The sequence below is a fragment of the Poecile atricapillus genome, chromosome 2 (assembly GCF_030490865.1).
Source record: "Poecile atricapillus isolate bPoeAtr1 chromosome 2, bPoeAtr1.hap1, whole genome shotgun sequence".
NCBI lineage: Eukaryota > Metazoa > Chordata > Aves > Passeriformes > Paridae > Poecile > Poecile atricapillus.
The window spans coordinates 130,151,113-130,178,949 of NC_081250.1; the positions used below are offsets into that span (position 1 = coordinate 130,151,113).

Genomic DNA, 27,837 nt, shown 5'->3' on the forward strand with positions numbered 1-27,837 from the left:
AGAAGCACTAAGAAGCAGTGGGTGCCCAGGCACAGGTTAGCCAGCAGCTGCACTGCTTGGCTCTGCCTATGCAAGTGTGAACAACCCAAGTCCCTTGAACACAGGGGGCTTTTGGCAAGTGGGCTGGGGAAGGGGGCAGAGGGGGGCTGAGGCAGTCAGGGTGCTGCAGGCCTGGGCTCTGATGGACACAGAGGTGTGGGCTGTCAAGGGGTCATTGCTTTGATGCCAGATGCCAGAGGAGGAACACCCCAAGGTGGTTTCCTTCAGACTCTCCTACCACATGTGAACAACATTTAGTAAATACCTGCAGGAGGAATGATTCCCAATGCACTGAGACTGAAAATCTTCAAGACTGAAAATGTGTTTAAGACCCTGGGGAGGGGGAACTTTTTTGCTTGTCTGAGGAGCTCTGCTTTCCACCAGTCTGTGGGCAGGTGGGAGAGGTTGCAGTGAATTAGCCCATAAGACACAAGGAACAGGCGCAATGTTAGGCTGGGGACAGGGACAAGGTCCTGCTGTCAAACCAGTCCTGAATGTAGGTAAATGAAGAAAGAAATTTTTTGACCCTTCTACAGAAAAATAGTTGTTCAAAATAGGACATGCACTTGAGTAAACTTAGCAAACAAAAAGAGAGGTCAGGGACATAGAGCAAAGGGGAACTTCTGCACATTTTCCCCATCTTCAGATAAAGCCGTCTTGGTATACACAAATACAATGACTGCTGAACTTTGTCTCCTTTATTTATAAAACAATATACTAATCTTAATCCCTGGACACACTGATGTAACTGAATGTCATACTTTCCAAATATAAAGGATTACATTCCCATCATAAAATAAATACATTCCAGCAGTGAGCCCCCCAGCAAATAACAGAGCTCCAACAGCTGGGGAAGCTGGGGTAAGAGGTACAACAATTGTGTTGTGTTGCTAAAGCCCAAAAGCAAAGTTTTTACTGGCAGCATTCTAGGAAAACCTATTATAAATGCAATGCTACCAAAAAAGTGCTCTTTTCTTTCTAGTTCTATGCTGCATGCAAAAGCCATTAAAAAAAATCCTGGGTAAACAAATATACTTTTTTCCATATGACCTTTTCTTGAATGTTTTCAAAAGTATATTGTCTTTTCAGTTTAACACAATATTTGTCAGCTTTTATTTATAGCTTAAAAGAAAAGCCTTCCTCAAACTGTCACCAAAAATGACCTTCTATAGGCATGCTGTCAGGAGAAAGACTTTTTTCTCTGAGTGTCACCCTGGCTTCAAATACATTTTACTGTAAATAGGATAGAAGTGGATCCAGCAATCATTGCATCTGAAACAGCTGGACACATATCACTCTGGCCTGAGAGTCCTTTTTAATCTGTACTATGTGAAAGTAAGGGTTAAATACAACAGAGAACCAAGCAGCAATGGTTTGCTCTTATGCACTTCCTCATTTTTTAATTACTTTATAAAATAAGCAGGGACTAAAATCTTTAAAGAACATTTTTATTCTTATGTGTAGGGGACAAGAGCAATATTTACAGAAGTAAGATAAAACTGCATATTACTCAGCATAGTTTTTTTTAACTTGGATATTGTAATGAAAGGCCATGGCACTTCACAGACTCGTTTTACTCTGTGTGATATCAAAAAAGAAAAACTGAAATGTCACATTGATAATACAAATTCAGCATAATGTAAGAAGGCATGACCCAGGGCATATTACAGGTTGTAATAAGTTTGTGAACTCCTTTGCTGAGAGTCAGAGAGATTCCCACAACTTCACGGGGTATCTTCAAATGTAGCATAGGACTTTATTCCCCAATCTGCTCTTCAGTGGCTAACTGAGTTGGAAAGAGACAAATATGTGCAGGTTGACAAAATGTAGTCCTCTGTAAAGTCCGTACTTACTTCAGCTGGCAGATGAAGAGGACTGGTCCCATGTATAGATCCTTGAAGGAGCTCAGCATTTGGTGTTGTCATGAGTTAACACTTCAGTCAAAGCTGGTATGTTTATTAATGGCTGCTGCTGAAGGTTACATATATTTTATGTTTTGTGACTAGATAGTATTAGGTGCAAAAGTGAGGCCAAACCCCTGGGAGTCTTGTTTTGCATGGTTTTATCCTATTGTGATAGTGTACCTCTGGGCTTTGGAAGCTTCAAAGTTCACTCATTCACAACCCAGAAAGTGGTTTGGTCTCTTGATGCAACAGTCATTAAGCCAGTGTGCTGAGTTCAGCCTTATCTTTTGCATCTTTGGGATGGCTCTTTTCTTTTTTCTCTTTGTGTTTCATGTGGTAAAATGTACCGGCTAAAATGGCACCTGAAAAACAGAGAGTGTTTGTCTATAAAGAGAAGAGTAAACTTTCTGAAAAGATGTTCCAGCAAGGGCCATGACACTGCACTGTAATATCCACAGTGCTTTCCCTCTTGAACAGAAGCAGCTTTGAGGAAGGATCATGCAAGCATGGGACCAAGAGCATGGACCCAAGGCACTGCTGGGCAGGATCAGATGCCTTGGGGCTTAGAGGCCTTGCCCCAAAGGAAAACTTTTCCTCTCAGATCTGACCAGATGGCAAAGTGTCATACATATTTATATATACACATATGTAATATATAGTTTGATAATTTAAAATCATGATGAGCTTGTTACACTGTATATAAATTTATTTCCTCTTTATCAGTTTTAGAATGAATATGAATGATGTAAACCTGCAAAGCTGAAATAGGTGAACAACATGATAACTGTAAGCTAGAGGTACAGATATCGTAGGTAGGAAGATTCACTATTTTCACTGTAACCCAGATTCCCAAGACAAAGCTCAAATCCCCTCCCTGACCAGCAAAGAACAGTAAGTAGCAATGAAATGACAATATGCTACAAGTTCAGCTGTTTCTTCTGTCCTAGCAGGTTGTTGTGCCCTTGGATGTTTTTCTTACAACAGAAACTTAGAAGTTTGCAGCCATCATGATGCACAATCATGAGATCTTCCCTCTTTCACTCATTCTGCAATGTGAATGACAAATCTTCACCCAGCAAGAGAATTAGGGTCAGAAATGCAGCAGCACCATCCTATCTCAGATATCTGGCTTCAAACCAAGAAGAAGTGACTTACCAATGATGAGCAGGACCCCAAGGAGAATCCCAATTGCCTGCCCAGGGGTTGGCCAGGAGTGCTCACGGTCTATTTCAATAAAACATGAATTTTCACTGGAACACTTGCAGATGCTTACTGCAAAAAGAAATGCCAGGAGGTTAATGACAAGTTCAGTAGTCACATTTGGTTATTTATAAATGTAACTTCTGTCTTTAAGTTAATAGTTCTGTGCATAGAATACCTTTAAGATTCACTTTGTTTTGCAAAGCCGGATTTCCATTGTCATTAAGTATTATTGGAACATCATACACCTTCTCTTCAAAGTTAGCGTGTTTCGGGGACAGGTAAGCATGGGTAGCTGTAAGTAGGAAAAGGGACATTCATGTCAGCACAAGAAGGAAAGTTAGTTCAACATTCATACCATCTGCAAATGTTATTTTTTTTTAAGGCTGCTTTGCACATCTTAATAATTCCTGTTTTCCACTATGTCTTCCAAGATCTCTTTGGTTTGCAGACATTAAGTAAAAAGGGACTATCCAGAAGCCTAGTCTGGCCTTCAGCATAATATGACTATAAAATTTCCTTCCTAATTTCTACACCAGGCCTGATCTTTCCTTCCTGATTTCTACACCAAATCTGATCTTGGGTAGCACTACACTTATAGCATCCCATCCAGACCAGGAATAATCCCCTATGCTCATAGAGACCATAACCAGCTTAGATTGTTCCTGAGGCAAAGTAGGTCAGACCATCCTTCTAGTGAACTTACACTGTCACATCTAAGACTCTTTAAAAACTGGAAAAGCTAATAATGGCCACTGGGATCAGATCAAAGGTCTGTTGATATAAGTATCTTGTCTCCAGAGTAAATGGAGATTATAATGAAAAAGCAAGCATGTATTTTATTTTCTCCTAATACCCTCTCACCCTTTAAACATTTTCAGCTCAGGGACTTCTTGAGCAAGATGTAATTTCTTGCTTTGAACTTGTAGAAAATTTCTGCATAGACAACACCCTGCAACAGCAAGTTCCCAAGTCAGCTACCTCCTCATTCTATCTGCACTGGAAATAAGTCCAAAAGCTTCACTTGCGGGTCCCAGGTTTGTGCACTGGAAGAGAGAGTAAAGGATGAACCCTTGGCCACCCTGACCATAGCATTCATAATTTTGTATCTTTCTATTGTATTTTTTCCCTACTGTCTTCCAAGAGAAAAAGTAGTTACTTTACTTTTTTCTATATACTTCCTTATATCAGGCCACTCTAACTCTGATTATCCTTGTCACCTTATCTAAACCTGTTTCCAGTTATGCTGCATTTTTACAGAGATAGAGAGTTCAAAACTTGAAGAAATTACAGATCTATACAGACACATAACAATGTCCTCAGATTTATTTTCTTGTTGTTTCCTGGTAATCCTCAATATTTCATCTGTTTTTCTGAATACTGCTGATAAATAGATCTCACATTTCCATAAAGCTGCTTACAGGTCTCCTTCCTGACTCATAGTGGCCAGCTCAGCACCCATGATTTCAGAATTGAGTTTGGGAGTCCTGTGGTCACTGGCACCTGTGAATTTTATTGTTCAACCAACTCAGTCTTGGAAGAAAGTTCTGAAATTATCACGCTTGGTTCCTACTCAAATAACTTTGTATAATGAGTAAACTTTTCCTCCTCATTGCACACCCATGCGTACTGAATTATGCAGATTCCAGGAAAAAACCTTTGGAAAACCACACATGAACTCCCTTCACTACAAGAGCAGACTGAGAGCTGACTGTTTACTCCAAGTCCTGAGTTTTAAATTATTGTTTATTCTATCATAACTTTAAATTTGTGACAACCCAGCTTTTTTTAGTGGGACAATTCATCAAACATGTTTCATTAATTCAGACAGGCTCTATCAGCCAAGCCCTTATTCATGTGCTTACTGTCCCCTTCTAAAAGCTCCATTCACTTTGTGAGGCAGGACTTCCTTTTGCATATGAAATGTCAGAAATGTAATGTTTTCAAATTGTACATTTCTGTACTATTTCTTTTTCAGCAGTGATTTATGTTCATTAAACACATTTATATTTCACACTTATATGCTTTTTCTGTCAAAAATACTCATGAAATTATAGCTTGCAACATACCAGGTTTTAACTCTTGCAAAAAATAATTAGTGACTTTGCTGTTCTCAACAATCCAGTTTTTTTCTACATGGAACACTGGTTATGCAATAATAAGAGTGAAAAGGAATTCTGTAATTCTTCATATTCACCAGAGTACCAAGTGAGTTCCATATCACTGTAAGAATGGCTGTATTAACTTACCATTGAATTTTGAGATTTCCCAATTATTTCTTGCATTCATCTCATCCGCAAGGGAAAAAGTAAATTTTGAATAAAAAAACTGTTTATCAGCATCAGTAGCTTGAATAAGAGTTCTCTCTCCTCCACTGACTGGGTAGCAGAAGAAAGTAGGATAATCCGTAGCTATTTCTGGAGGGTTGTCATTCACATCAAGTAAGTGTAGAATCAAGGGTGCTTTGGATTTTTGAGCTGCATTATCTGTCGAGTTCAACAGAATGCAAAGTTACATGCACATCTTGGGTTTACACTCTGGGCTGTTGCATTTGCAGCTGTCACAGAGGTACACGGTCAGATAGGCAGTGAGGGGTGGTGTTCTGGCTGAAGGTTGCAGAGACAATGTCTCAGGAGGTCCTGAGGGGTTTGTGGTAGCTGCCACTACTTTTTAACCAGCATGGTTTATTTGCCACCAGCTCTTGCTGACTACAGAACACTAGCAAGGGAAAGGAGGCAGATCATATCTAGTAATCTGTCATATCCACCATGTCTGGCAAGCAGTGACATCCAAAGTGACCAGTGCTCTTTGGAGCACTCTTAAGCATGGAATGCCTTGAGTTTTCCACCCCTCTTCTATATACAGGAAATGCAAGCCAAAATTGAAAGTTTTTAATGGCTGGAACTAGAAGTCCTAATATATTTCAGATTTGTCAGAATATTAGTTTAAATTATAATAAAATTAAAAATTCTGTAGAAGGTTACAAACTACTCTCCAGGTATGGTTTCAGGATGGCTAACCATACCTAAGAGAAACATTAAAATCTTAATAGCTGTAGAGAAAAAGTGGCAGAAAATATTAATACTGAAAACAGTGGAAACAGTGAAAAAATTTGAATCTTCTCTATATGTCATTCAAGCAAGTACAAGACCATACCCAAGTTCATGAAAGCTATTTTAATCCTTGTTATCTACAGCATCAAGATTTCTGCAAGAAATTTAAATTCTTAAGAAATATATACTCCTAAGGATATACCACAGGATGTATATCTGAGATTACATGTTCCAGTACTTTTCATGGGTTTAGTCATGGTAGGTATGATAATTCCTCATTAAAGACAAAGGACAGGGGATTCCTCTGAGTGTCTATTTAGTTGTTTCATCACTTACTTTGTTCTGATGCAACAACCTCTATTGAGTATATTTCTTCTGCTTCTCGATCCAAAGGGGAAGCAGTGTATACCCGCCCAGTGGCTGGATCAATTCTCAGCCATTTTCTCACGTCACCTTCCAAGGAGTATCTTCGGAACGAAATGGAAGGGAAAAAAAATCACATATACGGTTCCAAATTGGGAAAAAATCTGACATAGCAAATACTTATTTGTTGATTTTATGTAAGAAGCTTGATTACAGTTGTACTCCAAGACAGGATTCTTGGAAGAGTTGCAGGACTACAGTACTATAACCAACCAGGAGGCACAGACAGAGGAAGAGAGGCCAAAATGATCTAGAATAAGAGTGAGAGCAGAACTACGGAAATGCCATCGCTACTGCAGCCTGTGTGCTTGCAATTCCATTTTCCTTCGAAATGGGGAACCTGGGATGGCACTGAGCTTTTAGTCCAGAAGTGTGATTTGTCCAAACCCCACGTCCATCTCACCCCATCATATCTCCCATATCTTGATTTTGATGAGGGCACAAGCCAAGGGCTGGGGGACAGAGGGGCCAGTGCAGCCAGGCACCCTACTGTGGATCGAGAAGGGACCAGGATCCCAAGCTGAACTATGGTGGTTATCTTCTGCTGCTCTGGAGTAGCCTCTAACTACCATTGGAGCAGCCTTGGAACAGAGAGTGCTTTAAGCATCACCATATAATTGTGTTTATATCACTGGTTAAAAAATCGCTAAGGTCCCTGGGTATTTGCTTACACAATTTTAACCATGAACATATGAGCTGGTTAAAGCGCAGGCACTTGCTTGAGTAGAAGTGACCCAATCTTCTCATTCAATGTTTTTGTTCTTTCAGTACCCTTTACAGTAGAAACAGCATGCTTGTACATCTTCTACTTTTTATACTTTTTATTTTATGCCCTTCAACTTATTTTTAGCAGAAATGTGGTTTATGTATATCTGAATTCCTGTCATGTGTCTCTGTCATCATTCCCCAGAGCTTCTGGACTATGTGGCTCACTTTCAAACTAGTTTGACAGAAGGCCAAACATGATAAGTTCCCAAAAGTTAGGCACAAGTAGAAAGCCAGATGAGAAATCTCTGGGAATAAGAATCCACAGGAGGCCTAAGAGTCCTATTGTGCAACTCCATCAACCACTTGGTGCTTTGCCGAATTTTAGTTAAATTTCAAGAACTGTTTGTTTTGAGTTGATCTGTTCAGCATTCCAGCTGGGAATTGTTCAGCAAAAACCACAAAGAATTATTCTATCTGAATCTGCTGTGTAAGGTAGATTTACACCATGCAACACAACACAGGAGTTGTCTTGCACAGAGCTTTGCATCCACAATAGAAGGAGATGTGTCATCTCTGACAGCTAAGAAATGAAATTAATTATTTTTCAACTGTGGACTTGAGGTTGTGCATTTTGGTAGAGAAAAAGGTGAAGTTGTGCATTTTGGTGGTTTCCTGCATGACATGAAAAGCAGCCGCTCTCCTACTGGTTCAGGGGTACAGAGTATATGCTTCAATTTTTTTGATAAAAGCATTATGGACATGGAACCTTGTTATTCTCAGTCCAGCTCTGTATTTTTCCTGGAGATATAAATTAGCCTGCTTCCCTTGTAGTTTCCTGTTCCAAGGCTGATGTTTGTCACAGCACAGAGAGAAATCTGGCCAGAAAAGCACTACCCAGCAGTCTGTTGCAGGTGGGTTGCTGGCCCACACATCCACCTTCTACTAGGAGATAAGACTTCTGTAAAAACAGAATTCTTCCACATGCCAAATATTGGGCATATTTTCCTTGCACCTCCTTTAGAACAATTTTTGAAACCCTAAATTCAATTAATTAATCACAGTCACTCTTTTTTACCGTACAGAATCCTTTTCAGGATCATAGGCCTCCACTGTCATGACCAAGGTATTGACAGGAATGTCTTCAGACACTTCTGCTTTGTAAACTGGATTCAGGAAAACAGGTGGCTCATCCACATTTTTTACAAAAACTTTAAACATGGTAGTAGAGCTTGAGTTGTACTGCACGTGTGACACCAGCGGTTCGGGGTTTGTGGCATTGATCACCAGGTTGTACACAGGCGTTGTTTCAAAATCGAGAGCCTGGATGAATCAGAAGAAAAAGGGTTCTTGAAACAATGGCCCTGTTACTGTGGGGAGCTCCAATGAGAAACTACCCCCTCTTCTTAAGGAGGAGATTGCATCCCAAATACAGGCAAAATAAGGGAGAGCTGTCAGGAGAAAATGAAACTGGAAATGGTCAATTTAAATGAAACCATATGCCTGTTTAGAGGCCTCCTCAGCAACTGCAGTTTATAATAATGTTACCACCTGTTTGACTAAGTTAATAGCAATATCCTGTTTACAGAAATAATATTTATAGCTCTTTATGAGAAGGCCTCAAATGACCTCTGGGTGCCAAAAGTCATGCAAGGGTTGTTGCACCACGGAGTTTCTCACAATTGCCTCCTTGGGAAAAAGTGAGGCTGATCCTGAAGATGGTCCAACAAACGCTGCCTCTGCCTGCACTTGGCCTGGTGGCAGCACAAGAGCTGGATGCACACAGTGTGGCACCCCTTGGAAAATGAGCAATAGGTTTTCTGGACCCATAGTCCAAGCACCTTTGAAAAGACTAAATTTCAAAGGGAAAGCAATTTTTCTATTGAAATTCATGGATGCAGCAAAAAGTGTTCCTTACATTCCTGTCTCCAGCATTCAGCATATGGGCTGTATCACCTCCTGCAGCACACACTGTCCTTGGCTTGGTCACAGCTAATGTTTCTCTCATCAGGAACAAACTGCATCTCCATGCTGACATTGAGACACGCTGGCTACACTTGCACCTTGCTTTGCAAAGACCACTAATGGCCAGAGCAGCTGCAGGGAGAAGAATCTGCCCCCTCACAGCCCACCACTGCCACCACAGCCCATGGAAGCATTGGCTGGGCTCTTGTCCAGAAATGCTGCTGCAAAATCACTCAAATAATGAAATGTTTTTTGTTTTTATGGTGCATAAGACCTACTTCACTGGCCAGAACCTGCTCCTCTGGAGAAGCAGCCAGCAGCAGAGCCAGTGGAGGGAGCTGCTGGTGGTGGTGGGGGGTGAAGGCACAGGAATGACAGGAGGATAGGTGTGTGTGAGCACTGCACAGGCACAGAGCTTGAGCCCAAAAGTAGAACCTCCTGCAGTCTGCATCATGCTTAGGGTGTCCTCACCCACCACCAGTCAACACTCTCCCCACAACCCATTATCAGGGCAGTGTATGACAAATAAGTAACACTAAAGGAGAAGAATAAAATCCGTCTACTCACCTTGTTAATCTTGACGAACCCTCGGTTTGTTTGAGAGTCTGTCTCTATGATGAATGTGTTGTTTGGATCACCTTCCTTCACTTGGTAAATGATGAGAGAGCTCCCTGTGTCAGGCTCATCTCCATCAGTAGCTTGAATTTCTAATATCACAGTTCCTATTGTCATATTTTCTGCCACGGTCACATTGTCATACTGAGGAGAGACAGGTGGCATTGAAATGTGACATACCAAGCACCATTTGTGGATAAAAACTTCAGCACAACCACAAGCTTGCAACCCACATGCATGGATGTATTTTAACCCACAGCAGCCACATGAAGGAGGGAATATTATAGCCACAGATTTATTGTAGGTGATGGGACCTCTGTAAGTGCCACTAGCACAGCAGCAGTCCCAAACTTTTGGCTCCTCTGTCAAAACCAGTCCATGATCACGCAGCAGGGATAGAACAGCTTCTCTGTACCCTGTGAGCACCCTGGCCACTCATTGTTAAATATTTGATTGTTTCATGCACCCTAGCCTGTTGCCACATTGGCATCCCAGGTCTTCTGGCTCTTTAATGTGTACTCTTGCCCAGAAGCCTCACCCTGAGGCCAGGTCCTAGACAGAGACCTTGAGGTGAGATGGTATAAAACCTGCCATGCAGGCACCTGGTCTGCATGTGACTGTGCTGCCATCACCATCAACAGAGAGCTGGGCAATGAGGTCTGCAAGACCCAAAACCAGCACAGCTTCCCTGAAAGGACAGCTATGCCTGCTAGGTCAGACAGCTCTCCTGAGCCCACCACCTGCATGGCCTGCAGGATGGTGGGAGCTGGGACACCTCTTCAGCTGCTCCAGTGTCTGCCAGGAGGCTTGGGCCATCAGGTAGAAGTCACAAAATGTCTGCAGGTCTCTGCCAGACGCCAGCACCTCCACCAGAGAAAAGGCAAGAGTCTGACACCCGTCCTGGGACCAGGTATGTGTTTGGGCTTGGATCATTGGACCACTGTTTCTGGCCAAACCACACAGGGCTTTTGATTCCCATTCACATTCTGGCTGTTTTGGGTATACTAGTGCTATGGTTTGGGAGATGCCATCTTATTTCCATTTAGCTGTTTAATTAAATTTAAAGCCTTTTTTTCCTCTTTTCCCTTCAGAACTTACATTTCTGGAATAAACTGCTTTAATATAACAATTTCTTTCTGTACATACAGTTTTTCACTGAGAAAATTACCTTAAATTTCATAGTTAGCTGTTAGTCTATCCCATTTTCACTGTCTAGATACAACTTAATGCTAGACTTGCAGCAATACTTTGCCTTTATTTTCACTAGTGGGTTACACTGTTACTTGTTTTGTAAATGGCTAGTTTCCCACTGATATTCTATAGACATTGAAGGTATGCTCAAATACTTGTCAAAAGTTATTGGAACATCCAAAATGGTGTTAAAAATACTCACATCTGATTTTTCAAAGATGGGAATTTGATCATTGATGTCAATGACATGTACTTCCACATCACAGATTGTTTCATATTCTGCATGGGAAGATAAAAACAAAGTCACACCAGCCTTTCTGCCAAAAATAACTGTCCTCCAGAAGAGTTCACTGTGAGCAAAAGTGAACACTGCTAGATTGCCCAATCTAAGCAATTGGTCAATGACAGCCTCATTCTCTATCTTACCACTGATCTTCCCAATTTCTTCAGCACTGTCCCATCCTGTTTCCTTTCCCTCACTTTTTAAAGCCATATCTGTTTACCAGGATGATGGTAGCTATGAATTGTGTTAGTCATTTCAGTATCACTTTTCCATATCAAAAAGTAAGCCCTGGGTTGTTAATGCTCCCCTGTCCTCTTGGTCATCAGGCAGCACACTCAGTTTTGTTACAGCCAGACTTAAACTTCAGATCCATGTAAATCTAATCACTACCTGAGCAGGGGCACCCATAGCAATGGCAAGCTGTGATTTTAAGAGCATAATATATCCATATATAGATGGATTTTAGTGATTTATGAACTTCATGAACTGAAAGTTAAGGAAAATTGTAAACAACATTGTTTGGATGGAATTCAAATAAGCATCCAAAACAAATCACCAGCTTCTCCCTCTGGAAGGTTTTCCATCATCTGCCAAAATGATGGCATTTCATTTACAGACATGACAATTTTCCTTACTTTCTTTACATTCCAGTTCCTTCATGCACAAGTTTTTCCTGACTGTAGGGACTGCAGCAAAAATATTTAAGCTTTGATATGGAGTTTGATTTCCTTCCCCTTCAGTAAATCACAAAGGATTCCTGGAAATTTACATAAGGGAGAAGATTATTTTTGAAGTTTAATTTCAGCCTAATTTTCTCTTAATGTTTTAAAATATTATCTGAACTGTCTGAGCAGCTGTGTTTAATTTCTTAATTTTTTTTTTTTTCAGTTAAATCCCTTTGAAATATCTGGGGGAAAACCACAATCACGATCTCTTCATTTTTTCCCCCTATGGAAGGAAATCTCTTACTGAAGTACTTGTTAACAAGCTTCCCAATTTAGCCAGATTCTGTCCTAGAGCTGGTTCCCTTCCATGCTTTCATTATGAATCATGATTAATCTCCCTGCATCTCGAGAACAGGGCAAGTACCACGCCACAGCAAGACAGCTCTCAGTGCTACTGCCTGTTCAGCAAACTCTCCTTGTCTCCCCACATCCCTTAGACACTGAACACAAGTCATGCCAGTGTGAACAGAGTTATTCCAATGTATAACAGCAGGCATTACATACTTGAATCTGTCACCAGGACCTTCAAGAAATACTTGGCTGATTCACGCTTGCGTAAGGAACGGCCAGTTAATTGCAAAATCCCAGTGTCTTTCTGGATATAAAAGAGATTCTTTTCAGGAAATTCAGGTTCCTGACTTTGAATTTGGAACCGCAGACGAGAGTTAAGGGTGTCCTCCTTATCCATGTCCGTAGCAAGCACAGTGCCAATATTACTTCCTGTAGCAGAGTAGAGATTGGAGTCAGACAGATAATGCAGTGGTCACTGTTTCTCCACAGAAGTACACAGTGACAACAGTGATACCAGTGCAAAGAGTAGAGGGTCAGTAAAAATAAAGCTGCATGGAAAACACTTCAATGGACACAATCATTTCACTTCTGGGAGTCTGTCCTTTGGCATCCCAGCATACTGGTTTGGGTCAGGGCAGTCCAAAAGACTCTAAGAGCAGACTCTTCAGTCCCGAAACCAAATAACTGATGTCAAGGCATTGGAAAGATTTTGCTAATGGTCCATTGAAGTCAAAGGCATTATGCTGGAGGAGCAGGTGGATGAGGGCAAATAGGCTCATACTGCTTTAAGAACAGTATTTCTTGTATTGGTAATAAAAGAGGTGCTTTTCTTTACACAGCTAAGCAGTCATCCAAATCTGTGGCTGTGGCAAAATGCAGTTTTATGTATTTAAATAAAACAGCATCTTTAAAGTAGGTGTTTTGAGTCTGTCCTTCTCAGGTTCCTGAAATCCTTTCCACAAGAATTAATGAAGGGAAAACAGGAGGGCTACTTGCACAGGAAAATATTTCCCTGGGAAAGCCACGTTTCAGTCTTTGGGATCAGAACTTCTAGCTTCATTCACACACAGCTAGAAACAACAGGGCTACAATGAGGTGTATAAATTAACAGAAGTTCTTTTCTTACCTCCCATTTCATTTTCTTGAACTTCAATTACGGTGAGGGTCTGCTGGCACACAGGGGGATTGTCATTGATGTCATCCACAATAACGTGAATTTGCAAAGGCTTGTCCACCAGTTCTCCCGTGTTATCTTTTGTCACCACAAAGAATGTATACTGCAACAAAAATATAACAATTAGATGGTTTAAATGTCCATTGTGACAACATTTTGCATTTTAGTATGTAACAATGGGAATATGAAATATCCTCTCATGAGTTTGTTCTGTATTTTCTCTCTGTTTAAATCAGAACTATTCCATCACCCCTTAGTTTCTGAGGTCTGAGTTCTCAAAAGATTTAAAAATCTGTGGTCCCCAAGGTCTAAAGTAGTCCTGAAACCTCCAGATCTCCTGCACTCCACACTTCCCACCACCTACCTCTTACTCGTGCACCTACAACCCTGCCATAGCTGGTCCATGTTGTACATTGTACATGTGCTGTGGGCAGGGATTGCTATTGCCAGACCCACTCTAGGTTAAGAACCTGAAGGATATTTACAGTGTGGTAGGTGGATGAACTTCCATATAGATCACATCATTTCCAAACAAAAGTGACAAGAAACAAAGTTTTTATCTATTCTCCCTCCTTTTTATCTATTCTCACCTTCCCCATTCCCCTTCCTTTCTATTGAGCTTTTTCATATTTATTCCCACACCAATAATTATCTTCCTGCTGTAATCTCTGCCATCAGTGAAATTTTATGTGTTTACTTACAGTATCCTTTTCTTCCCTGTCCAGTGGTTCAGTCACATAAATATCCCCATTCTTACTGATGGAAAATGGGAGCCTTGGGAGCTTTTCTTTTTCAAAAATGTCATAAATTACATCTGGTTCATTTGACCACACCTAAAAAAAAAAACAAAACAAAAATAAGTCCAGATAGGAAGTCAGAAGTGTAGACTGAGATTTAACAGGGATCATTTCTGGATCACAGAAACAGAAGCAATCGCATTCCTGTTAGCTTAATAAACCAGAAAATTAACAGTTTGGTAGGCTCTCAGGATGAACTGCAGAAAATCAGGCTGATAATCCACCTCTGCTCTCTGAATTGTGTGGTGAAGCCACTTTACCTCTGTTTCTCCACCAGTTGTGTCCAGATGGCCTACAACACTTATCTTTCTGTAAAAGTGTCTTGTGATATGGAGATAAATAGTGATTATGAGGAAAAAAAAATCATTTTTTGCATTTGAATACCTTGATACTAATTATTTCTGTCTCCTTAGACTCTGTATTCCTGCCTGCTGTTTTGTTTTATGTAAGTCAGAGAAATGGAGCAACAAAACAACACTAAATTAGGAGGAGCTGTCAACTCCATCCAGGATAGAGAGGCCCTGCAGAAAGACCTTTTCTAAATTATAGAGATGGGCAATCACCAACTGTATGAAGTTAAACAAAAGCAAGTGACAGATTCTGCACCTGGGATGGAGCAACCCTGGTTGTATGTATAGGCTGGGGAATGAGAAGCTGGAGAGCAGCTCCACAGAAAGGACCTGGGGGTCCTGGTCAATGGCAAGTTGAACAGGACTCAGCAGTGCCCTGGCAGTCAGGAGGGCCAACCCTGCCCAGGGAGTCACAGCATGGCCAGCTGGACAAGGGAGGGGATTGTCCCACTCTGCTCTGCACTGGGGCAGCCTCAGCTCGAGTGCTGGGGGCAGTTCTGGGACCACACCATAAGAAACACATTAAGCTATTTGAGAGTGTCTGAAAGAGGGCCACAAGGATGGTGAAGGGTTTGGAGGGGAAGGCTTAGTAGCAGCAGTTGCGGACACTTTATTTGCTCAGCCTGGAGGAGACTGAGGGGAAACCTCAACATCCTCATGAGGGGAGGCAGATGGACAGGTACTGATCCCTTCACTTTCATGACCAGGGGCACGACTTGAGGAAGCTCAGCTGAGGGAGGTCCAAGATATCAAGAAAAGGGCTGCTGGGCACTGGAACAGGCTTCCCAGGGAAGTGGTCACAGTACCAATCCTTCACAAGTTCAAGAAACAGTTGGACAATGGTTTCAAGGCACATGGTGTGACTCTTGGATTGTCCTGCACAGGGCCAGGAGTTCTACTCAGTGATCCTGATGGGTCTCTTCCAACACAGCATATCCTGTGATTCTGTGATTCTGTGAAAACAAATACCTGGTACCTGTCTGTAAATAGGTGTGTGTACATTCTTTGCATTCTTCAAAGTTTATGAGGAAGGCTTTTTTCTGGGGTGCCACACATTTAAAATGAAATTAAGTACACAGACTGGCAAATTAATGGAGTCAGTGTTAACATTCATGTTCTGTACAGCAGCAACTGCATTTCATTTTCCCCTAGGCAGAATCAACATGCCATTGGCTACCACATGAAATTTATATACAAGTGACTCCAAAATGTGTATGCCCTTACATGTTAGCCTTCTTTCCATCTGTTTTCATTCTGGACTTCCTTGGGCTGTCACTGAGGCCAGTGGTAAAAGCACCAAGCCAGTTACTCTTGTGAGCAGCATCCATGGAATCCTGCCATATTTAAGGGATGACAGCATTGGGGATGTCATTGCCAAGGCATTTTTCAAAGACAAAAATTTCTGAAAGGCTGTTGTCCTGTTAGTTAATATGTAATGATGTATACACTGCTATTGGTCTGCAGTTATCAGCAAAATATTTTGTGTTTGAACTGTGAGAAGAGGAATACTGTGAGAATGCAGGATCTGAAGGAGGGTGTTCCAGCCCTTTCTAGGTATTTTTTATGTATCGGTTGTGCTGGGTGATACAAAACTGGTCACAGTAGGGGTCCCTGAGGGTGGGGTACTGCCCACAGCAGGGCTGTTGTGGAGCTGGTCCCCTGTCCTGCTCTTCTGCAGATGGAAGAAGCTAACCTCAAAATAAGCTCCAAAAAACTCTTGGTCTGCTCAAAGCCTGGAGAACCCATGACTGGATTTTCCTCCCAAACTGAAAGGCAAAGTCCAGTCACACTAGTGTTTGCATTGACTGTATCTCATCACCTTCAAACTATTAACTTTCATGTTAACAAAAAGTCAATGAGAACTCCACTAACAATCATTTCCAAAGGATGCCATATTAAAAAAATAGCTGGGGGGTGTCAAAGTCCTTCTGAAAAACCTGGTGTTGGATGCAGTGGGAACACCTTCACAGTTAGTTGTGAGGAAACAATTGTGTGGTACAAGGAGAAGTTCAAGGAGTGTGGTCAAGGACCCTACCTTGCTGATGTTGACAGGGTGGACCTGGGTTGAGTTTTCTTTGATGTGGATGATGGGAGGAGCTTTCCACAGGCTCTCCATCACAGTGATGATCACATCAACACTGCTGGTGAAAGCATTTATTGTTGTCCCTGCCATGTCCTTCACTGAGACAACAAGTGTGAAGATGGCCTGCTTTTGAGGATCCAAGTAATAAGAGCCTAGAGACAGAGCAAAGAGTCAGGAGAAGTGACACAGAGGCTGTGGGGGTTGCTCATCTGCCCGTTGCCTTCTACATGCACTATGGTTCTTTAGCTGCTTTAGACTTACTCCTTAGATGGTCCTTTGGGACAAACCTTAGCAAGCCACTTCCTCTGAGTTCTCTGAACGATGCAGCATAGCATCATGTGGATGGAATCATATGAGGCCTCTCTGCTGTGGTCTCATTTTGTGCAGATACATCACTGAACAGCCCTCACCCCAGTTAGGCACTTGTTCAGCCCAGCAGAATAGATGGGTGTTTCTAAATCATTGCAATTTAGTTGGGATCGCATGCCCCGCTGAGCTTTCTCTGCATTTTCAGAAATATTTGTCATGTTACTGCTTTTGGGTTTCTAGATTTCAAGGCAGAGAATTAATCACAAGATATGACACAGTGTAGTCCTGTAGGCTGGAGGATCTATCTTTCTTCTCAGTATACTTTTATATCTCAATCTCCATTTCTGCTAGCTTCCCTTGAATTTGGTGGGACACAAAACAAGTTCCCCAAACCCAGGGCTTTAGTGGAGTGTGTCCCACTGACTGCATTTATTCAGAATGTGGCATCAGACCTGTGTTGTTGTTTTGTTCCTATGCACACCCCAGAACCTATGCTTGCTCTTTGCAAATGAGTATTTTTACATACCTGTCCTGCTTGGTGAGATTGCTCCAGTTGCATTATCAATCTGGAAAAGCATTTCTTTGTATGGGTTGGGAAAATGGTGGAGAATGCTGTATGACAGCTGAGCATGGGGAGTTGTGGGATCATCACGGTCAGTGGCATGGACATACATGAAGGGCTTGCCTGTTTGGATTGGAGAAGAAACAGTGGTAAGAGAGGAGACTGAACACATAATCCATTGGAGCAGAGCTCCCAAACCAGGAAAGCAACTTATGGGGAGCTACCATCAGCTCTGTATGGTTGCTCCATAATGCATTTCTCATTGGAAGGCTAGTGTAGAGGTCACACTGCTGTATGCCATCCCACAGGTCAACCCTCCACCAGCTCTGCTCAGTAGCATCACTATAGGTGTGGTGACCAGCCGATGAAGAAGGTGACAGAGTTGTATCAGCAGAGAGCTATCTATCACACAAAAGTGCCTGAACCTAGAATTCAGCTCATTGGAATCTCTCCTTAAGGCCACTTTGCAGTTCTTACACAAATCAGTTAATCCCAAAGCACCTTGATAAAAGTGGTGTATGGCCTAAGACACAGATATAATTAAAAAAAATCATAAAAAACAATCATACAGTGAAAAAGAAAAATACACAATAATGTAACTCAACTTTTATCTTTTGTGCACCTGTGCAACATTCAAAATCTTTTTGTCTTGGATGAAGTTAAGAATACAGTAATATGTTTCAGAAGGCTTTTCTGACCCCATGGATGTTTATATGCATATTCTTTAGCAAAAGTTTCTTCTTGAGTCCATAGTCACAGCAATAACAGCTGCATGAGTCCTTTGTTTCATTTCCAAGATGTAAGTCTCAAACTGCTCTTTGATACCTTCATGACTCTTGGACTGGATCACTGCAATCAATAATCTAAGACTCTCTTCTAAATCCTAGGTTCAACCCATGTTCTGAGAAGCATCAGTCATGGTAAGCACATACTCCATATCTACCCTGGCAATTTCTTTCACTGATATGTAAAGATTTCACTTAGTCATAGCATTGTCTTTCTGTTTAGTCTTTGGTAGCCTTTAAATTTTAAATTTAAATTTAAATTTAAAATTTAATTAAGTTTAGAATTAAGCTAAATTTAAAATTTAAATTTAATTTAGAATTTAAATTACATTTCAAACCCATTCTAGCATAAGGGTTATTTTTGGGTTTTTTTCAAAGCAATGGCTAGAGCAGCAATATTTGCATGCTAAGTGATACTTGCAAAGAATAAGTACTAAAAAATATTTCCAATTGCACTCATCCCTTTACACTGCATAGTGGTCACCTCTTTTTGCCCTTTCATTATATTATAGTGGCTTTCATCCTTATTTTGTACAGTCCTGTGGGAAGAAAAACTGATCTTTTTCCAGCTTGTATAGCAACGACTTTACCTTCCTGCTTAATTTACCTACCTTCCCGTTAATGTTAATATTTAATTATGGTGGCAATTACCTGGACGAGAGTTCTGCCTCACTATTCCAAAGTACCTTTTCTGGTCAAACTCTGGTGGGTTGTCATTGATATCCTCCACATGTATTGTAACAGAATATGGACCTTTAACTTTGTTTCCACTTTTATCCAGACTTTCCACCTGATTTGAAAAAAGAACAAATAGCAAAAAAATATTTTCATGCTAATATTTTCAGGTTAAAAGCCATAAATTAGTATCAGGATGTCAGATGCCAGGTCACTCTTATTGTCATGCAAATCTGGTGGGAGCCATCACTGGGTAGGTCCACATACAAGGGCAAATTTGCCACTGTACCTCCCTGACAAAAATTTGCAACAGTATATAATGCAAACTAAACAAAATAAGCCACTTCTGCTTCCGATGATATCTTTCAGAGGACAATTTCCCACTTCCAGTTTCAGCAGACTGCTTGTAGTTTTGCACAGCTTAGAATTCATGTTTTTCCTTAAACAGCAATATATATTTTCTAGCACACAAAGAGAAAATCCAACATGATATAGCATTTATAACTAATTGCTATTATAAATATAAATCAGAAAAATAGTCTGATAGAAGGGTTAGTAAAGAAAAATTAATTCTTAATTCTAATGACTTTTTTTTCGAACAATTTGACTTATTTTCTCGCCTTTTTAATTTTAAAGCATGAAGTATATATTATATCTGTCACACTTCATTTTGTTTGCACACAATAGATAAAATCACAATTATTTATGTCTAAACAGGCATAATTTTTTCATTCGGTCATCACTTTTTGTCTATAAATGATTCACAGGCTTAGGGTTATTAACTTCTGGGGCTAGAAAATTGCCCTAATTCCAATCCAAGGGTGCTTTAGAGCTGAGAATGTGAAATCATAAAACCTGAAGTGCTAGACTTTAGACAGACTGCTAAGGCTGGCTAAAAATCATCATGTACTTTGTCTATTCAGATGCTGATCCTCTCATGATCATCTCTTTCTCAGCGGCTAGTGCCTCAGAAAAAGACAACACCATTTTGGACATAGATAGAGGACAAGGCTATACTGAAACCCAAAGACTGCCTATCCACTCTTCCATTCTGAGCAGTGTTTACACTCGAGAGATCCTTGTGAAAAAGGAATAATGGCAGGACAAGTACACAAAGCTGCTTCTTCTCTTAGAGTCCAACATCTTCCAAATAGCTTTCTGCTGTTGTCTGACAGAGGTTAGATCTGTGCCTCTCTGCCTAAATGTCTTTTACTCACACTGTTCCACAGAGTCACAGAATATTCTGAATTGGAAGTGACCCACAAGGATCATCAAGTCCAACCTTGAAGTGAATGACTTATACAAGGATCAAACCTTGGCATTATTAGCACCATACTCTAACCAACTGAGCTCATCTCAGTTTGTCACCATGTATATCATAAGCTTTCTAAATTATTAAAATAGTTTATTTTTCCACTCCAGACATAGAATTCACCCTATCAGCCTTCAGGGATAGCAAGAGAAGCTCATCTGTGAGGCTAGATTTTAATTCCAGTCAAGTATTTCCCTTATATTAGGAGAGTTAAAGAGTTGGTGTTGGCATCACAATTTTTTGTTTTCTCAACATAGCCTTCCACTGCAAAGGAGCATTTTCCTCTTCAGTCTTTGAGAGCTACAAAACCGTATGTCTTCCAGCAAATCTTGATATTAAAAATGAAAAAAATGCCTGTAAACATAGGCAAAGTAAAGGATTCAAAATTTCAACAGATTTCTCTCAATATCAGGTCTACCAAAAGAGGGTGAATGTAAATACTTCTCCCTTCCTACTTTTCACTGAGTTTTTACCTGCAGCTTGTGCACTTGTTTGGTCTCCCAGTCCAGAGACCCGTTGATATACAGGATGCCTGTCCTCGGCTCAATGTCAATAATTCCAGCTTTTTCACCAGACATTCTGAAACTCACAGCAGGTGGCTCAAGTGTGAACTACAATGGCAAAAAAAACAGGGACAAATCGTCATTTTTTCATCATTTTCACCATAATAAAATAATTTCATGCTTTTGTGACTTTTTAAATCTATTGCCAACAGAGTGTTTGGCTGGGAGAAAGATATTCCAAGATATTCCAAGGGTCTGTTCAAACAAGTCTGCTCTTTTCTGATCCTCAGCAGAGGAGTTTTCACGTTATTTCCTGAATGCTGCAAGAAATCCCAACTGCAGTTTGTTTCCAAAGCAAACGTCTGCTTAGGGCAGGCTTTGTCTGAGCACAGGAATGGAAAAAAATGACACACATCCTCCATTTGCCTGGGAGCTGGATCTGTCCTTCTGTGGTTATGGCTTTGGGAGGAAAACCTCAGAGTCAAAGGAAAATGATGACACAAGTTACATGGAAAGAAATTCTCCAGGAATGCTGTTTATATTAATCCCCGTCTTAGGATATCTTAAAAATGAGTTTGAGAGGGGGTTGTCTCACTGCTCTTTGCATGCAGACCCTTGAATTCCCAGAGAGAGGAATTAAAAATTAATTTTGAATCCTCTTGAGGGACTGTTCTTCCCACCAGCGCAGAGACAGCACTTCATATGTGGTCTCTGCATGCAGGCTATGGGGTTTTTGACCAGAGTGGATAAGAAAAGACACTTGATTACCTGGTGAAGGATGCGTGGACCCCCTCCTTCTTGGACAAAGAAGTCCATGTCCTTCAGAGGCCCACTTACACGCAGGCCCTCCAGATTAAGCCACATAGCCTGTGGGGGGGAGAAAGAGAGAGGGATGGAGGAAAGCAGCTGAGGGATATCTGCTGCTACCACACAGAGACAGCAGCTCCCCTCCACGGAGTCTCCTGCAAGATATTTTTCTATAGTATAATGGCAGAGACTCTTCCAGGCTTGCACTGAACATCTCCAGGTTCTTTAGTGCACATAATTTTTTTAAGAAGTACAATTTATTCATTAATTTGAGAACAAAGGCTTGTGCCCTGCCCTTTTCTACATAATTGAGAGTGGATCTACCTTCAAGAGCAAACAGAAGAAGAAAATAGGTGAATGTAGACTGAGAGCAAAAGGGAATTAATGAAATCATGGCTGGATCTCCTCTGTGTCCCCAGCGGGACCATCCATGACCCACCCAGAGGCACAAAGCCCTGTGAAGACAAGAGTCTGGAAACCCAGCATCACACCTGGGGATGGGGAGGAGCAGTGGCTGAACCCTTTGTAATTTCCCCAGTAAATCAAATCTTTTCTGTATGGGAATGAGGTGGCCTCCCTGGGTCCCTCAGTGCCACAGCTATCTGGGCAAGCCGCTTGAGCCCTGTACTTTCACATTAATTCTGTGTGAATGCAAACCACAGAGAGAACAAGCATGTCCCTCAGATCTTTGGCTTTTACCTGATGGCAAAAATGTCATACAAATCTGTCTCAGGCTCTGTTTTCTTCCTAATGGCTAGCAATGTCTTAACATCATGGTTTTTTCTGCCAAATTTTTATGAGTTTTATAACCACACACTCCCCAGTGCCCAAAGCCGTCCATTCTCCTGCCCTAACATTTCAGGGCTGTTCTTGCTTACAAACAAACAAACAAAAAAAAAACCAAAGCAAAAATTAGCTTCTCAGGGCAGGCCTTGCACACAAAACAATTCACACTGTGGTTCTGATAATCAACCTGTTTCTTCAAAGGCAAAACCAAGATTCCCCAAATTCCCTCTCTTCACCATCTATCTTGACAACACTGAGGATCTGCCTATCAGAATTAGGGCTCCATTATTTGGCTGCACAGGTAAAGTTTCTTTTCTTCCACAGTAAAAATTAATTTATTTTGTCTTTACAGATTTAGAGTACCATTACCACCCTGTCCATCACACCAGAGCTGAGTGTCTGTTCTCTGCTGCATGAGTTTTCCTCTGGATTTGATCCTATTGCTGCTGGGACAGCAATTCAATTTCTCACAGAAAAGCACAGTCTGCATATTACCAAGGGAAAGCTTAATTCTGCCTATGACAAAAACATAGCTAAGTTCAGTACAATTCACCCTAAAGCACTGCTCTCTGTGTGTGTGTCACAACTAGTGTTTCAATAATTCCATATTGTTCTTAATAATAGAGAGAGATGCTGTCCCACTCGCCTACAAGGCTTTGTGACTCCTTTTGAAAACAGGAAAAGCAGAGAGCTGTGGAAGGAGAGCGAGGGATGCTAGTGGAAAATAGTGTCAACAGAAGAATATCAACAAATGCAATCAGATAGTTATGCATCCAGGAAATTGCACTTTGCAGCTGCCTTTTAATATTTTTTGCAAAATGCTGACTCCTGGCCTCTGCCTGGGACCAGATATGAGGACCCTGAATCTGATCTGCTATGGCTGTTCCCATGTCACACAGGTTGGCACAGCCTGGCTTCTGGAGCCGTTTCCCGGGGCCATTTGGTGGACAGATTTTGCTTTATCATGTTCCCTGCCATGGAGGAACAAAGGCTGCTGCTATAAAACCCAACAAGTTCAAAGTGCAGCCTATGAAGCAAGTAGGCGATATCACTTCAGTTGATTAAAATTACTTTATGTGGACCATAAATATTTCCAAACATATTTCTACAGCATGAATCACTACTCAGGAGCCTGAAGGAGAAAGAGGTTCTACCTCTTGGTCCATATCCATTGGCATCTCCTCTGAAGACGGCTATAATGCCTGCAGAGTGGCTTCATTGGAGGTCCAGCACTGCCACAAGCACCAGCTTGTGAAATGGGAAGGAAAAAGGAGGTGCTCACTGTGCTACCCCTCAAGGTCTCCATATTCTGAGGGTTTTTTTTACTGAACTTGAATTTGATGCATTTTTTCGATCTTTTCTGTTAATTTCAATTGTGAAGTAGAAGTCACCATTGCTGCAGCCTTTACAAAGATCAGTAAACCTATTGAATTTAATACATGAGGTCCATAAAGAGCATAATTAATGCATTTCAGCTCCAGAAAATCCTCTGAGAGGGGATTCACAGGAACCAAATAATGAGGATACATAATTAATATGCACAGTTTAAACAATGAGCCATTATATGTCTTAGAATACATTTAATATGGCAGCACATGTATGGATTATAATGCAGAACATATGATACTGGTGTTTTCACTCTTTGGCAATTTGCTGTAGTATGTTTAAATCTTTCCTAGCATGAAATTCATGTATTGGAAACAGTGATATCTAAAGAGGAAGTAGAAGAGGCAAAACAAGTATATTGGTGTCTTCTAGGTTTTTTGAAGGTTTTTTCCTAATGACTGAGATGTCTTCTTAATTTGCTGTGGTGTAACACGCGTGTGCTGGGGATGCACTCCCACCCCCAGAGTTACAGGCAGTCTGCTGGCACCAGTGCAGGCTGGCACACCCCATGGATTCGAGCTCTGAGGCTCGCAGGCAACCTTTGCTGTTTGCTCACAGATAAACAAAGAAAACCTGTAACTCACCGACTGAACGAGAAGCAGAAATTGGAATCCACACAGCTTAAGCATACTGGAATATGCTTTGCTTCAGCTCCTGCAAAGGCAAAGAGATGACAGTCACTTCAGCCCCATAGAGTTGGCCCAGTCTATTTGCAAACTAAGGCAACAGCTGAGTTATCCTGAAGTTGCAGGGAGAGAGATGAAGGAGCGAGCGCCGAGGGAGCAGGCACCCACGAGAGGTGAGACCACTGGTGCCCCTGGGCTGCCAAGGAAGGCTGTGCCCAGCAGGTTGTTCCTAATGGTGCAAGAGATGCAACATGTGAGAGCCCCAAAGAGCTGTCAAAGATTGAGCCTGGCACAAAAATTCAAGCCGTGCACATTGTTACGACGATTCTGTACCGCAAACCCATTTTCGTTTCTGCTTTACTGAATGCAATGAGACATTCACAGGAAATGCTATCACCACAGGACAAAAGTTTCACAGAGACCATCCTGAATTGTCTGTCTTCTGGTTCCAAAAACCTAACTGCTTCCTGCACAGTGCAGAGGCAAAGGAAGCCTAAGGCATCTACACCCCCTAAAACATCATGGCTACAGGAAACAAAGGAGCACTCTCTGCCTCAAATTTCAAAGAAATGTTGACCACACACTTCCACACTTTATGTTACATTCTCCTGAGAACTAGATGGCTTTCTCAAAATTCAATCGTACTTCCTCACTGCTCCTAGATTTTAACACAGGGGATGAGGCCGGTTCTGGAAAGAGGTGAAGCTGGCGTATTGTGCTGCCATTTTCAGTGGTGCTTCATGTTTTATGGATCACACCTACAGGAATCCTTCCACAGCTCTGTCCCATGGAGACCCCCAGTGGGGAGAGCACAGTGTGGAGGCACAGCTCTCTCCAGATGCCTTCCTCCTTGTGCTTCCCATCATACCATTCCACCTCCCTCCCCCTTTTCTTTCCTCAATGGCTGAACAAAAAGAGGACTTGTAAGTATAGAAACTGCTACCCACACTGCTGTTCTCTCCAGCACTCATTCTAGGACATGCCACTGGACTTTATTGTCCAAATCCCATTCTGAGCTGGATTATACTGTGTGTGCAATTACGCCCTTCGAAAGTACTGGGCTCTTTCCTTGGGCTGGAGATAACTGTGTGGGTACTGGAAGAAAATAATATGACATGCTTTTGAAATCAGAAGTGAGCAGGAAAATTATTAAATTTGTCAGGAGTCTGAAGGGCTGAAATTGAGCCCCCTGTAGATGCTTGGCTTGGGACTCCTTCACAAACCTCCTGAATCCAGGAGAGGTGGCACAGGCAGGGCAGAGAGAAGGAGAAGACTCTTTGAACCTCCTAGAAGGACACTTTGAACCGAAACTGTTGCTGATATTCTGGTTATACAGTGAATGAAAATTCTTTCAGTTCCTCTGCCTGTACAACTTCTCCCTTCCCTTCCTGCCTCTCTCTTCTGAGTATGCCGGCCAGTTCCGCATTTAGTAGCCTTGTGGGAACTTCAAAAAACTCATTCCTTATTAATTTGGGGTGGAATGTGGGGCAGAGTACCCAAGGTGTTCCCTCTCCACCCTGTAAGGCTGTAGTCTGTGCCCAGGGGCTCCCTGCAGGGTTTTGTCTGTCCCTCTGGAGGAGGCACGGCTGGAGGTGCCCCTTTGCCAGCCAGCAGTGGAGGAACACCAGGGAGCTAAAAGTACTGGGGGAGGCCATCAAAAGGAAAGAAAAACCATATGGGGAGGTCTGGATTCAAGCAAAAGAGAAGGAGAAAGACCTACCATGGAGAGGAGAAAATTTCAGGGACACATCCAGCCTTTCTTTTGGGGACAGAAAATTCTGGAAAATTAATAGCTAAATGTGGCTGTGTCATGGCCAGGTTCTCCTGTCCAGATCCAGCTACCAAATGCAGCAGTGGAAACTCAGCCATTTCACAGTTTGCATGACAAGCACATTTGATATTCCCTTCTCTTTGAACATAAACATCATTTCCTTATGTCATGCCGTTTATGATGCCCATTGCAAGTCTTGATCAGTCCTTGAACATTTATTTTGGGGTGGAAATTGTTACCAAGTCTCATGAGCCATCTCACTGCCAAGGACCGAAGCCCCAAAATCCATACTCCTCTGTCACTCAGAACACTCAGTATATATAGAGTCATATAAAAGTTTTCAGTAACAGGCAATTTCAGGATTAGAATAGCATCATCTTAACTAAAAGCAGCTTGAGATCTGGATGAGGACAGGAGCCATATTTTCTCTTTCATTTCTTAGCTTCACCTCAGTGCTACATCCCTAATAATCCCCCACGCTTCCCATGACTGAAGAGAAATCTCTAGGATAACCATCATACAAATATTCCAGTGACTTTCAATAATAAACATTGAGAGAACAAAGAATATTCCCAGAGATTAAAGATCAGTAACAATCACAAGTATTTGGTTCCATGGAAAAAATATTATTTTCTTTAGTTGATTGATTTCAGATGTTCAAATTCAGCAAAGAGAAAACAGAGGAAATTGATCCAAATCAAATATAAACCAGACTAAGCTGTAGCACAGCAGTCATCCATTTTACAGGGACAGCTGAGTTCCTAATACTGCCTGAAAATCCCATAGCAAAACCACCACTTCAGCTTTTAAAATCTTTCTGTGAAATGTCAGTTAGATTATCCCTTACCTGTAACATGAAAAGCTTATTTTGCTCTAAAAATGCTTCTTTCTTTCAGCTGTGGGAATCACCTTTGCACAGGTTGGTGATGTCTGTCTGTGCTTATCCAGTTTATAGTTCCTCAGACTTGCCCTCAGAGGTTCAGCAGCTCAAACATTAACTGCATGGAAAATTATTGATTCTAATGACTAGGTGTGGTATGAAACAGCAGCCCTGTAAGGAGACAAGGTAGCTCCAAGGTAATTTACAGCCTTCAGTATTTTTACATCCTTTATGATTTTCCTTCTGATTTAATTTTTTTGCAGGCTGTGAGAAAAGAGGATGCAGGGCATGGGTTTGAGCCACAGGTGAAAGACAGCCTTTCTGTAGGAGAGCATGTAGAGAGGAGAGGGCATGGGCCTTGGGTGGAGAGCATGTTTGCTACTTGCCTAGTTGCAGGAATAATTCACATTCAGAAGACAAGAATTTGGAGATAAAGGTGACTTTTTTTCACAGCAGATCCTTTAGTGGGAAGCACCCAGCAGAGTTATGAAAATAATTTATTAGTCCTCATAGTGGAAAACTCAAATTCTATCTGAGCTCTGCTAAAAATTTACTTTGGGTATCTTTGGGCAAATCACTCTGTCTGCCCTTTTCCAGATACTTATCTCATAATGGATGCAATCATTCCTTTCCCTTG

The 27,837-nt window shown here is 41.5% G+C and overlaps 1 protein-coding gene across 1 annotated transcript; it reads right to left on the reverse strand.

Annotated features, from left to right (window-relative positions):
- Window positions 1-1,576: 1,576 nt before the first annotated feature.
- On the reverse strand, window positions 1,577-27,283 carry CDH17 (cadherin 17). The gene is made up of 18 exons (XM_058832297.1): window positions 27,168-27,283; window positions 24,508-24,577; window positions 21,713-21,811; window positions 20,915-21,052; window positions 19,106-19,244; window positions 17,634-17,792; window positions 16,751-16,950; window positions 14,270-14,401; window positions 13,521-13,671; window positions 12,608-12,823; window positions 11,298-11,374; window positions 9,857-10,048; window positions 8,403-8,647; window positions 6,533-6,663; window positions 5,393-5,629; window positions 3,322-3,438; window positions 3,099-3,215; window positions 1,577-2,305 (listed from the first exon to the last, which is right to left on the reverse strand). The coding sequence occupies exons 2-18, from the start codon at window positions 24,550-24,552 to the stop codon at window positions 2,199-2,201; spliced, it is 2,502 nt and encodes an 833-aa protein (XP_058688280.1). The 5' UTR covers window positions 24,553-24,577; window positions 27,168-27,283; the 3' UTR covers window positions 1,577-2,198.
- Between the last annotated feature and the right edge of the window lie 554 nt (window positions 27,284-27,837).

Bases quoted from the DNA above. Each gene is read 5' to 3' on its own strand.
- CDH17 (XM_058832297.1), bottom strand. From the start codon at position 24,552: ATGCTTAAGCTGTGTGGATTCCAATTTCTGCTTCTCGTTCAGTCG. The intron at 17,793-19,105 runs GTAATTGCCACC...CAATCCAAACAG, and splicing joins GAGGCAGAACTCTCGTCCAG to GCAAGCCCTTCATGTATGTC. The intron at 5,630-6,532 runs GTAAGTGATGAA...TGAACTCGACAG, and splicing joins GGTTGTTGCATCAGAACAAA to ATAATGCAGCTCAAAAATCC.